Genomic DNA, 13,407 nt, shown 5'->3' with positions numbered 1-13,407 from the left:
GACTCGACGTGACGCAACTCCACCGTTTTAACACCCGATGTGGGACCGTCCTCCACAAGCATTAACTCAAACTGTTGCGCCTCGATCAGCTCGTTGAGGAAATGTTTCACAACCTTTGTAAACGGCGCTCCTTCACGAAGGGCAACGGCATGCGTTAGGCAGTTGGCATACTTCACAGAAGCGTCGCGAATTTCCTTCATCTGGCGCCAAGGGAGGGTTAGCAAGTTTCCAAAATCAGGGAACACCACGGTACCATTGTATCCCTCGACCTTCGTGACGACGGCACGGTAGAAATAACCGTCAAACGGAGCGAACACAATGTCACCCTCTTGCGGTGGTTGCAGCAGTTCCTCATCTATCTCATCCGCATGCTTCATGCAACGCGTTATGTAACTCAGGAACGGATCATCATTCCCACCGTACACCTCGTGAATGTGCAGCAATTTCTTCGAAACGGACGAAATGGCCACCTTGCTGCCAACCGGCGGGAAAGGATCGAACGCAATGGTCCGCTTCGTCGTCGCTGCCTTCTTTTGCATTCTCTTCAATAGCGTCGAGGATGGTTGATGCGGAGAAGCATTGGATGCTTGTGTAGGATTGGGCCCCTGGTTCTGCTCTCGCTGTTGTAGTTGTTGTTGCACCGCTTTCTTTGTATTCTCCAGCACGGCAGCACGATTCGACTTTTTTTCCGGAGGATTCGGAGCTTGCGGTTTGTTCTGTAGCTCTTTCAAATCCTGTTTTGTTTTTTGGAGTTGCTCTTGCTGCGGCTGCTGCTTTACTTGTGGCTCGTTTTCGATATTTTTTTGCGGTACGCGTATCTCTGTCGTCGGGTTTTTCTTGGGACCATTCGACACGGCCACATTAGCAGCTCCATCGGAGTACAAACTTGGGTGCGGTCGATGTTTTATTAACAAGGGTCTGGCAATGAGAAACATTACAACATATTTTTAAAAAGTTTCCAATGTCCATAGAATCCCTAACAACTAAGAAAATGGTAATTGTCACGAATGGAAACAAGGTAGGGTTGATACTGCTGACATTCGTCAACAAGCCGGCGCAAACTACGGTGTAGTTACACCGATTACACCGATTAAGGATTACGCCTAAGGTAGGAGTATAAAAGCGGGAGAATTGTAAAGGAAGGCTCCATTCAAGTTGCAAATCGATCGCCAAATAAAGCACTAAATTTGTGGCGCATCCACAAGCGACCAAAATTTACTTTCGCGTAAAACGATTTGCAACAGTAACAATTATTTCCTGAATGCAAACGATGTGTGAATGTGGGGAATTCAGCTAGCAAACCACAGTTTAGTTGTGTCGGGTTTTTGGTGTTCTTGGAGATTAGGCTTTCCTACTTCACTACCCAAACCTCCATTTGCGTGACTTCGAACTGGGTTATTATTCACTTTAAACATTCAAGTTCACATTTTAAGAGAAATACACATAAATCGGAAATTAGATTGGAAGGTGGTTTCCATTACTTACGCCATACAGATTTTGCGATGTTTGGCAAAATCAGCATCGCGGCATTGTTGGCTGCAGTACGAAGCAAAACAAATGCCGCACATGAAACCCGCATCAATCTTACGGCATTTCACGCATCCGTCCAGCAAATCTTCCCTCATGGTGCGATCTCGCGGCACGGGATCAGACGATTTTGAGCTGGATTTTGATTTCTAGCATGAATAAAAAACAAAGTACAAAATAAGCAAGATTACCATAGTTTCAATTCTTCGGAAATACAAACCTGCTCACTCGACAAGGTGCGGACACTTCGGTTATGAAAGGGCCAGTTGTCCATTGGTTCTATAGAAACAACGCTTGGATCATCCGCCAATGCCCTCTTCGCATTCTTGGCAGAACTGTGAATTCCGTGTAAATCTTTTGTAGTATCAACCAAGTAAGGTTAGCCGCATCGATCAACGATCTTACCTCGCTTTCTTGTATTTCACGTTCACAACGTCAGGGGCGTAGGGTGCAACGAACACCTGGTACGTTGGTCCGAATGTTTGCAGCAACAAACGAGCATCTTTCCCATTGTCTAACGTAAAACTGTTATTAGTCGTGGTAAATTTGAAGCACGTGGGATCAGACATAATTCTTCTTCTTCTTCTTAACTTCGTCGAGGATTTACTCCAGTACGGCTATTGAATCCAGCTTCCTGGGCCTTCGCAAGCTAACCTGGAGACATAGACCTCTTTAGGTTAAGGACTGGCAACTAAAGGCCATATGTCCTGATTTTCTGTGGTTTTCGATTTTCTGTAGGCGTCGCCTTTTGACTGTCACCATGCGGCCAGGAGCACTGCTAGCCAACCACGCTAGTACGCAGTCAAAATGCGGCTGTTCACCCGCCGTAACGAAAGGAATATTTCCTTCCGTTTGTCAGATCGCACGAAACTCGTGATCCGCTTGATTACTCAAACAGCACGAGATGTGCGTCGGCTAGGATTTCTCTGACTTGAGCTCCAGCTCGGCGGCACCACGCGGCCGTGCCTAAGATAACCTTACTTTTCAGCTAACCCTTTCAGGAACCTCGTGCACTGCTAACCATCCGCTCTGATGCGACGCCGAACTGGAACTGATCAGACATAATTGAAAACGATTTTCGGCAACACAATAAGCTTCGAGTTCCAGATTCCAAATGGCGCTGAAATGCCGAATGACAGATGAACTTGCCGCCAAAGTAGAGGTGGAAGGCCGGAACTGGAGCGATTGGAAGGCATTGAATTCGATATTAATTCGCTCTCGGAGCGACGTTCATTTGCTCGTTTTGATCCAGCCTTTTGAATATGTATCCGTTAAATGCATTTCGCATAATACAAAAATTGCAACCAACTCAAAAACCACCGAGCATATATAAAATTATTGATGCGTTTGCCATGTATCCAAAAGAAGGCCACTGACCATAAAGTCTGATTGACACGTCGGCAAGTGGCAAGTGCAAGTGGCAAGTTGCCGCGTACCTACCCCGTGCGAATCAGGACCTAGCAAGTAGCAAGTGGCAAGTAGCTACTTGCCACTGGAATAGAACCGAGTCTATTTTTCAGGCAAGTAGGTGGATTTTTTTTTTTTTTTTTTTTTTTTAATTTTAGAGATTTTGACCTATTCGGTCATTCATCTCTGGTGGATGTATTGATTGACAACTCGTGTAATTACAAGTCGTCAAACAAAAAGGTAAAAGAGTAAACCTGTGGTCACAGCTTTGCGCAAGCGCATGCGGTTGCGTTTTTGATTTGTCCAACGAGCACAGCTTTTTGCCAAAAATTATACTATAATGTTTGAATATACCACTTATATGAGCATACAATCTCATTGAAATCTACTAGGAACAATATTTACTGTTGACTTATAAAAACGCAAGAGTCTGCGGCAAGAATCAAACTTGTTTGATTTTTAGCACAGAAACCTCAAGGTCTTGCGTCATCGATGACAGCCCCTATCTCTCCCATGGAAAAAAACGCAACCGCAAGACATTGCGCAAAGCTGTGACCACAGGTTAAATGAGGCCCCGGCTGCCATGTTCTCGATCGTTTAAACTGAATGTATGTGTAGGGATCGAGTACAGGGTAAAGGAAAGATAAGGAATAGTTAAAGTAAAAAGAAAGAAGAGCGTAACGGAATGAGAGTATGGCCAACGGCATGCATATCGGGCAGAATCGCAAACGAGTTTAAATTAAAATCAGGCGAAAGCAGGATGACAGAAAATTCAAATGAGGCAAATTAGCGAGAGAAGTGAGAAAGAAAGAGAGGGATTAGGAACACACGAGCCCCACATGAGCTCGTCACCGCGTGACTACATTAGGCGTACCATACCAAAAAACTGGTACGAAGATACTGGAACAATAAGATTCGTTTTACCACATTGTTTCATGACTTAGAAAACATGAGAATATTTTTATCAACGTATTGAATGCTGCATAACTTCTTTCAAAACGAAATAGTTGTTGGATTAAGAACTATGACCAACAGAGCGGGTAGAAATTTTTAAGCAAATACATCGTATCAATTATTATGAAAGAAAAAAAACGATGAAAAGAGAACGAGTATTTTTGTTTGTTAACGCCTGGTTGGAACGACAGTTGCAGCGCATTATTTTCATCTATGGAGTAAAGTTGTCATGTTTCAACAATATTATGGTACGGAAAAATAATAATAACAGTTTTAAACTCCATCATGATTCTAAAATATGCTATTCGTGCTCAGCACAGACTACGATCGGAAAATATCCGTTCGACGGTCGGTGAAAAATGAACTCTGTGTGTTTATACCTCGTATGTTCAAAGGTTCCTTTGAAGCCTCCTGCTTCGTTTATACCTAGGCGCTCAAGTGTTTCCATGAAGTGGATGATTTTTTCTTTTCAAATAAAGTCGTTGGTAATCATTTCAATAATTACACAAAATGATGATAAATTCATAAAAAACTACAAATAGGATCCTCGGGAAAGCAATTAACACTCTTTTTTTAAATAAGAACCTTCGAATGTACGAATTCGTTGGGAATCCATGGCTTAAAACCTCGCGGATTTCTTCCCATACAAACGGGAACGAACGGATTTGCCCAAAGAGTTCATTTCGTTCACATTCAAAATGGCAGTTAAATGAACATATTTAAGGGGATTTCACAATTGCCCGAACTTTTAGATACCTAGGCGTATGGTTCGATACAAAAAATGTGTGGAGGACACATGTCAATTACTTACTACAGAAATGTAGTAAGAGGATCAACTTCTTGAGGACAGTCTCGGGATTTTGGTGGGGAGCTCACCCCTCCGATCTCCTGAGGCTATACCAGACCACGGTGCTGTCCGTCTTGGAATATGGTTGCATTTGCTTCCACTGGGCGGCCAAGACGCACTTGATCAAGCTTGAGCGGATCCAGTACCGTTGTTTGCGCATTGCTCTAGGAAGCATGAAATCAACGCACAATATGTCCTTGGAAGTGATGTCCGGAGTGATGCCGCTGATTCTTCGTTTCACCCAGCTGTCGCTTCGCCTTCTTATCCGAGCCAGTGTATCTAATCCCTTAGTGATGGAGAATTTTGAGAAGCTGCTAGAGATGGGCTCAAAATGCAAAATCATGAAAACTTTTCATGACTTTCTGTCTCTTCAGGTCTGCCCTAGCTCTCCTTCTGTTGCATATCGTACTGCTCTCCCAGAATCCTACAATTCCCTGATTTCTATAGACACCTCATTCAAGGAGGAAACCAAGGAAATCCCAGATACCCTACGCAGGATGTCCATTCCCAGCATTTTTGTGAATAAGTTTGGCCACCTTCCGACGGCCAACACGTTTTACACAGACGGCTCATCCTCGCACGAAGGCACGGGTTTCGGAGTGTTTAACCACACCTCCGAGATCTTCCATAAACTGCGCCAGCCATGCTCCGTCTACATTGCAGAACTGGTAGCCATCTTTCATGCACTGATGATCATCAGCGCGAGACCACCTGACACCTTTCACATTTTCACAGACAGTCTAAGTGCTGTGGAAGCGCTAAGCTCAGCCAAGTCTCTTAAGAGCAAAGATCCCATTATTCACAAAATACACGACGTCTTGTGCTCAATGTTTGATAAAGCGTTCAGGATATCGCTAATATGGGTTCCAGCGCATTGCGGCATTGTGGGCAACGAAATGGCCGACATTCTAGCCAAACGTGGTGCCCACGAGGGCAGCTTCTTTGAGAGGCCGATTCCGCCTCACGAGTTCCTTTCCATGCCACAACACCTCTGCTTATCTAGGTGGCAGAGGATGTGGGATGACGATGAGCTCGGGAGGTTTCTGCATTCGATCACACCCCAGGTAACTTTGCGCCCCTGGTTCAAAGGATTCGGAGTGGGTCGTGCGTTCATCCGCATGATGTCTAGACTTATGTCAAACCATTTTGCGATGAATGCACACCTGCAACGTGTAGGCTTTTGTTGGCTCCAAAGCATGCGGCTGCGGCGAAGGATTCCACGACATTGACCACATCCTCTGGTCATGCGTGGATTTCGACGCCTCACGTCCCGAACTATTAGCCGAGCTCCAGGTATTGGGGAGGCCCCCGGCGACCCCCATCCGTGACATCCTGGGGCAAAAGGATTTCAAATACGCGTGGATAATCTTTAAATATGCCAGAGAATATGGAATCGCACTGTAAATAAATCCTCGTCCCATCCAAATTCCCTGTTTCCTTTTGTTGTGTGAATTAATGTGTAGGTATGGATGCAATGGACTTCGGGGAGGGGATAGCGTGTGGTGGGGGGCTGCATCGCTGCGTCTGCCGAGCACCACACATGCGATCTCCAGCCACCTCGCACCATACATGAGACCCAACTCACCGACCGCCCGCACCGACCACAGCACAACCCGCCCGCACCGACCACAGCAAAACCCGCCCGCACAATCCACAGCCAATCCGCCAACAACAACCGAGTTAACCCGGGATAAGGTTACAGCCGTTGTTAGCTGGAGGAAATGCCACGCTACAATTAGTTTTAAGCAGTAGGTTAAGAAAAATGTTATATTTTCGGTACAACAAGTACAATACGGCCTGGCCGTCCAAATATATATAAAAAAAAAAAAAAAAAAATGGCAGTTAAATGAACATATTTAAGGGGAGATGAGTGAAATTTTTCCCGCGCTTTTTCACTTGAGTGACCTTTGACAACTCGATTCGAACGGATATTTTCCGATCGTAGTCCGTGCTGAGCCCGATTATTTTCGATCAAATAACTTTTTGGAGGTGCTCTTCACAAATTAACTGATAATTGCTCGACAAGCTCTTACCAATATGAAAAGTCGAGCACTTCATCGAGCTCTTTCGAGCACACCATCGTCAGCCAACCCAAAAGTGCTGGGTTGCATTTGGTATGGTACGCTGGAGCTCGACCGTACCAAGTTTTTGGTATGGTACGCCTAACCGCGTGACCACATTAGGTATGGTACGCGATCAAAAACCGATTTTTCTGTCAGAATCGAGCGATGCTCCGCAAAGAAGTGAATTTGTTATCAACCATAGTTGTACTGATTAAATCGTTCACATTTCATGTCATAAAACCCCAAACAACTACTAAAAATTCAAGCAAAAGCAAAATACAACATAAAACATGATGAAACATTGTGCTGTGTACTCACTTTTTTGGTGCGTGTTTAGGGTGCTATGGCTCTATTTTGACCATATCTCTGAAACCCAAACTCGTATCGCGGCCAAATTACATCAAAATGAAGAGGATAGTTCCAGAAACAATCCCTCATTTTTACTTTCTTAAAACATTGGTTCCTTACAGAGTAAATGGTCTTTTTTAGCCTGCTGTGTACTGACTTTATGGATACAGTGTACAACTGTTTGGCCTTCGATGAAAATCATTCGCCGACCCATTTGGACATCTTCATATTCGGAGAAGTACTGCTCTGAAAGTGCATTGCTTATAGAAGCATACAGGTCATAAACTGAACCAATCAGGTCTGGGGAGTAAGGCGGATGTGATAGAATCTCCCAGTTGAGGTCTTTTATGGTCCACTCTTCGACTTTAGCCTTGTGCGACGGTACATTGTCACTTTACCATGCCTTCGGGCCCTTTTTCCATCAATTCAGATTTCAAATTAATTTTTTGTTGTTGATAACGAGTAATAATCACCGTTTCACCTGGTTTCAAAAGTTCGTGGAACACCACTGCCTCTTGGTCCCACCACACACAGAGCATCGTCACCGGCCAAAACAAACTGGTCTTGTAGCGGATGGGGCGGCTTCACCAAGTGAAAACCAAGATGTTTTACGCTTAGGATCCTCAAAATAAATCCACTTCTCTTCACCAGTGACTATCCGATCAGAAAAATGACTTGCTTTGGTACCGTTGAAGTTCCATTTCACGAAAGACTATACGATGATCCATCTGTCTTTCGGTCAACTCATGGTGAACCCATTTTTCACGCTTCTGGATCTTGCCCATAAGTGGTGAGTTTCACATTCAATGTTTCTGCTCAACTTTTGTTGAGTATGCGTCATCAAACTTTTTCGTTGGTCCTGGATGGTTCTTGTCGTTGAGGTCAAAAGTACCACTCTTGATTGCCGAAAACACCCGTAATAAACCGGACATTTTCAACTTATACACCTGCTTATCACAGTTTGAGCACACTTTGTCTTTAATCAAAAGGAGATGATGCGGCTGAAGATTAATTTATTAATTCATGATAAATATTATTTCCCGACAATTCAAATGAGTGAAGAAGATGCACTCATGCTGATAGAGTGCATACAGAAGCATCCTTCTCTCTGGGATCGCACCGATCCCAACTATAAACATATTACCCGAAGAAATGATGACTGGGAAAACATTTCAAACGAATTCCGTGTCGAAGTTTGTAAGCTGAAAGACAAATGGACGTCTTTGCAATCGACGTACAGAAAAACTCGGTCATCGTACAAGCAAAGTTTGGTGACTGGTTCCGGTATGTATATCTGCATATAAGTGAAAAACAATTAATGTTATCGTACGCAACTACTTTTAGGATCTGACGAAGTTAACAACCCAACATGGTATGCGTACTATGCCATGGGATTTTTAAACGCTGCCTCGGAATGTGGCAAGACGATTGACACAGTAAGTACATACCTTTTATCAATAGACGATACTAACAAATATGAATAACAAAACTAATGAGTGCATGTAAGGATTTTCTTCCTTGAGTATCTGAAGTATCTAGACATCCGAAGTAGTGTTGAGAAAGGATCGAAAGAGCGGGCAACCTCGCTCCGCTCCTTGAAAGGAGCGAAAATCGCTCCTCATTTGTGAGCGAAGCTACCCGACGAACAAAGTTGCGCGACGGCGGGTTTAGGTCCCAGGTGGCAGAGGGGTACTCAAGTAACTCATAATTTTGTGTCACGTATACGTCTCACCCGTCTCCGACCGTCTCCGACTGTCTCTGCCCTAGACTTTCGGACTCAGAATTTATTTGCACCGGCCGCGGTGTGTCTACTCGTGTATATACACGAGTCTCTTCATCGCAAATGTGTAAGTGCCTGTGTTGACTGACTGTTTTGGCGGGAAGCACGTGAGTACGGCTTTGCTTTCAAAACAAGTTTGTTTTCGATCGGATAGTAATCTGTTTTTTCTGAGCCTTGTTTTTTGTAGATTTTACGGAAGTAATAATGGACAGAAGCCGCAAACGTGCTGTGGAGAAGCGAGCCGACGAATTACTGAAGGAGGTTAACGAGGAAATAGACGTCGAATGGGAATCCGGAAACTTTACAGAGCAGCTTCGCCTACCTCCGGGAGTATCAACGTTCCGATGGCCACTTGGTAAGTAAATTTTTTATAGTGCCAGTGAAGTGACCTAGCATAGGAAAACACTAGTGAAAAATTTTAAAAGAAACTAGGTAAATAAGCGCGGTTACAGGGGCCCATGTTGATGTAAACATTTGCTTTAAAATTTTAAATTTAACTTACTTAACTTTGAAATTTAAAATTTTTATTCTACTAGATTAATCCAGTAAAGTTGTGGTAGATTCAGTAAATTAGAGCTTCAGTACAGTTAGAAGATTGAACTTGCATCGAACTGTGAGAGGATTATCGAAACCTCGGTTTTTGTTTATTATAATGTAACACTCAACGGACCGAACAAAGTCCCAATGATTATCTAAAACTACAACTAAAACTAAAACTAGTGTAGACGCACGTGATCAAACTTATAAAAATTCGGGTCCATTGTTAGGCGACGCTCAAAAGTATTAGCGTTATCAAAGAAATTGAAAGCGAAGTAATCTCTATTACAAGTATTACTCATAACGGTCATTTGAGCAAACTGACCATAACGCGTACTGTTAGAGGTAAATCATAGAAAATCCGTATTACGAAGCCGTCTACAAGGTGCGTTAAAGTTAAATACTTCTAGTAGGTTTGAGGCATCAATTTCACCCACAATCAGATTACCCACAAACATTGCCTGTGCTATCATTCGTTTTTTGAGTATTTGCAGTCCAAGAAGCAGGCAACGCGAGTTATACGAACGGTATGAATTTCGCCAAGGTCGCCATCGTATTGCCATCCTCGTGATCCTTTTCCGGATGATTTCAATTCCATCGTGCGAATAGTCAAAGTGCGGGAACCAAATTACACAATTGAATTCAAGAGTAGAGCGAACTAAGCTAACATATAATGTTTCGAGACTCATTAGGTCATCAAACTCTTTGGCGTTGCTAATGACAAATCCCGTTTCCAGTTTAAAACCGTTTCGAAGGTTTCTATCGAGCAGGTTTCCTCAGGTTAACTGTGCATGCTGTAGAAATCGTTCCATTTTTTTTCCATACCTATGGCCAAAATTGAACTTTTTTACTATCATTCAACAAAAACGATTTCTAATTTCCTTTATTTATTTTTATTTTAGATGATGAGGATGATTCGAACTCGCACCAGATGGTAACGGATGCTGTAAATAATGTACAAAGTTTAAGTACTGGTAATGGTGGTAATGGTGGTAGTTTAAACGGTGGTGGTAATAGAATAGTTCAGGAAGATAATGTAGGAGCTAGCGAAGGGAATAGTGATAGGGAAAATAACAACCAAGCTAGAGTAGATAGCAATCATGAAGATGCAAGCGATGTTTACTGGGACAAAAAATATCACTTCCTCAATAACTTTGCTAGTTTCGAGGAAGCTTTAAGACATTTTTTAACTATTTCTTGCTTGTCCCGTGAACTAGCTCCTGGTGATGTGCTGGAAATTTCTTAAATTGAAATTTCCACGCGACTCACGAACATTCCTCCAAACTCCCACCAACGTCGGAAAGCAGTTAGCACCGATTGTTGGTGGAAACTTGTGGTATCAAGGGGTGGAGACGGTTCTAAGAAACTATTTTAGAGATATCATCCCGCAAGTATCACATTTTACCATCCAAGTGTCAGTCGACGGGCTTCCACTTTTTAAGAGCTCGGCTACTCAATTTTGGCCAGTTCTTATAAAAGTGGAAGAATTGCCAGACGCTCCGGTTATGCCCGTAGCTATTTTCTGCGGGCAAACAAAACCGGAGAGTGTCGAACAGTATTTGCGGCCGTTTGTTCAGGAAATGAACATTCTTATGGAAAGAGGCTTGAAATTCGGCGATAAAGAAGTACATTTGTCCATAAGTGCATTTATCGCCGATTCTCCAGCACGGTCATACATAAAATCAGTGATGGGATTTTCCGCCAAGCATGGTTGCACAAAGTGTACCATCCTAGGAGTACACATCAAACCGGAAAATAAAGTTATCTTTGACTCCGTGCATGCCGAATTGCGTACGGACGCTGGCTTTCGGGCTAGAGAAGATAAGGACCACCATAAGGGAATACGGACACCTCTTGAAGATTTGCAAAATGTAGATATGATAGTCAATTTTCCAGTTAGCGACCGTCTCCATCTGATTGATCTGGGAGTTAGCCGCAAAATTCTCAAAGGGTTGCTTAACAACACCTTTGAGCGTTTTGGTCGGTGGTCCTCCCAACAGAAGGACGGCGTGTCTTCGTACATTTCGAATACACTGCTTCCTTCTGAGGTGAACCGACCATTTCGGTCCCTCGATCATGTCCCGCTTTGGAAAGGAACCGAGTATAGGTCCTTTCTTCATTATATCAGTGTTGTGGTCTACAGAGATTTTATGTATTTGGATGCATATAATCACTACTTGCTCTACTTTAGCGCTGTGACGATATTTTCATCATCGGCACATAAACGCTATTGGCCATTAGCGGGAAGACTCCTTACAAAATTTGTTAAGGAGTTTAAGACCCACTATAGTCGATCCCATTTGACAAGCAATGTCCACAATCTCCATCACGTGCATGGAGACGTTGTGGTACATGGACCGCTTGATAATTTTTCAGCGTATTGCTTTGAGAACCATTTACAACACCTCAAACGCTGTGTGAAATCGGGAGCGAGATGTTTGGAGCAAGTGGCAGTACGAACGCATCTATATGCATCAATTCATACTGCCGCTTGCCAGAAACCAAAGTTTCCTATCTTGAAGGCGAAGGGTGCTGGGGTGCACGTAACAGCCGATTTCGTCCTTTTGCCAAATGAGAAAGATCAATGGTTTTTGACCAGATCCAATGGCATAGTTAAGTTTTTGGAAGCGAAAAAAAATAATACGCGCGTCTTTTTGCTTGGAAACCAGTACACTGCTCAGACGGAGATGTATGAAATCAATACGGAGGACGAGGCTGGACCTATCCAGTTATCGTCCTCCTGTATGAAACTTTTTCAAGTTCATAAAAACACTCCGTCTCGGCGGGTGGTAGTACCCCTTTCATCTGTACTTTGTAAATTAGTTTATATTCCCTTACCTGCTCGCTCTCTTTCCCGCTATCCTGTCAACCCTACTCTATCACCTTCTGAATTCTTTGCTTTCATTCCTTTACTACATACTTTTATGCCTGACTAACAAATTTTACTAACCCTTTTCATGAATTTGTAATTGAAACTACCACCTTCGTACTGGTTATTCGCTACCCGAGACGTGGGACGACTGCTTTTGCCGCTTTGATGCCCCCACAGTGATTTGTTTGATCGTTTGGAATTAGAAATTCATTATGATCAAGTCACTGTGGATAAGGGCCCTGCGGGTGACCATGCAAAACTGGCTGAAATCCCATCCATTGTAGATAGATGTACATATTAGGATAAATGTGTCATGATAGGAGGGATCTAGGAGTGTATAGGATTTTTTTAATAGGGCAAACATCCACTAACAATACTAACATTTTTTTCTTTAAAATATATATCTTGTGGTGGCGGAATTAAGGTTGCAATTAATAAAATTTGAATTAAATCTGTAAACAAACTAACTCTTGGATTTGGGATACTTTGGTGGAATGTTTTAAACTAATAGCATGTACATATAAGGTGAAGGTATTAAGTATAATACGTAAATGTTGATGATGATGTTGAATTTAACTTAAAAAAAACGGAAGTGAATAGCCCTGAGCATCGCGCGCGTTAGCGTGGTATTAGATGTATTTTCTAACACCCGCTCGTATAAATTTGATTTCTATCGTTCGGCTCAGAGCTATGCATGGGTTTGTGGAGGGCATCATCAACATTTACTTACTAATAATAACCTGTAAGTAAACTAACTCTTGGATTTTGGAGGAATGTTTCGCACTATATGGTGGAGGTATTAAGTTTCATAAATAAATGTTGATGATGATGTAACGAAGCGGATTGTCCAGCCGAGCGCGAAGGTAAACTCAACTGAGTGCGTCGTCGTTCTAACGCGAGAATCTCCACCGGATTTGGAGGTCCGTCGATTTCGGTATCAACGTGTTCGGCCCGTGTTGTGACGTGCCAACAACGGTGCAAACAGCGTGTGATACCTTGATCTAAAATTAAGGGAAACCGAGAACCCGGTCCGCAGCGTGACGTGCCGCTGAACGGAGAGGTGTTCCGCGAG

The 13,407-nt window shown here is 43.1% G+C and overlaps 1 protein-coding gene across 1 annotated transcript; it reads left to right on the top strand.

Annotated features, from left to right (window-relative positions):
* The first annotated feature begins 4,101 nt into the window (after positions 1-4,101).
* LOC131291215 (uncharacterized) lies at positions 4,102-12,538 on the top strand. Its single transcript, XM_058320404.1, has 5 exons — positions 4,102-4,106; positions 4,641-4,732; positions 10,718-10,754; positions 10,872-11,443; positions 12,513-12,538. The coding sequence occupies exons 1-5, from the start codon at positions 4,102-4,104 to the stop codon at positions 12,536-12,538; spliced, it is 732 nt and encodes a 243-aa protein (XP_058176387.1).
* Positions 12,539-13,407: the final 869 nt, after the last annotated feature.

This window comes from Anopheles ziemanni, chromosome X (assembly GCF_943734765.1).
Source record: "Anopheles ziemanni chromosome X, idAnoZiCoDA_A2_x.2, whole genome shotgun sequence".
Lineage (NCBI taxonomy): Eukaryota > Metazoa > Arthropoda > Insecta > Diptera > Culicidae > Anopheles > Anopheles ziemanni.
This window is presented reverse-complemented; position numbering and strand designations above follow the sequence as displayed.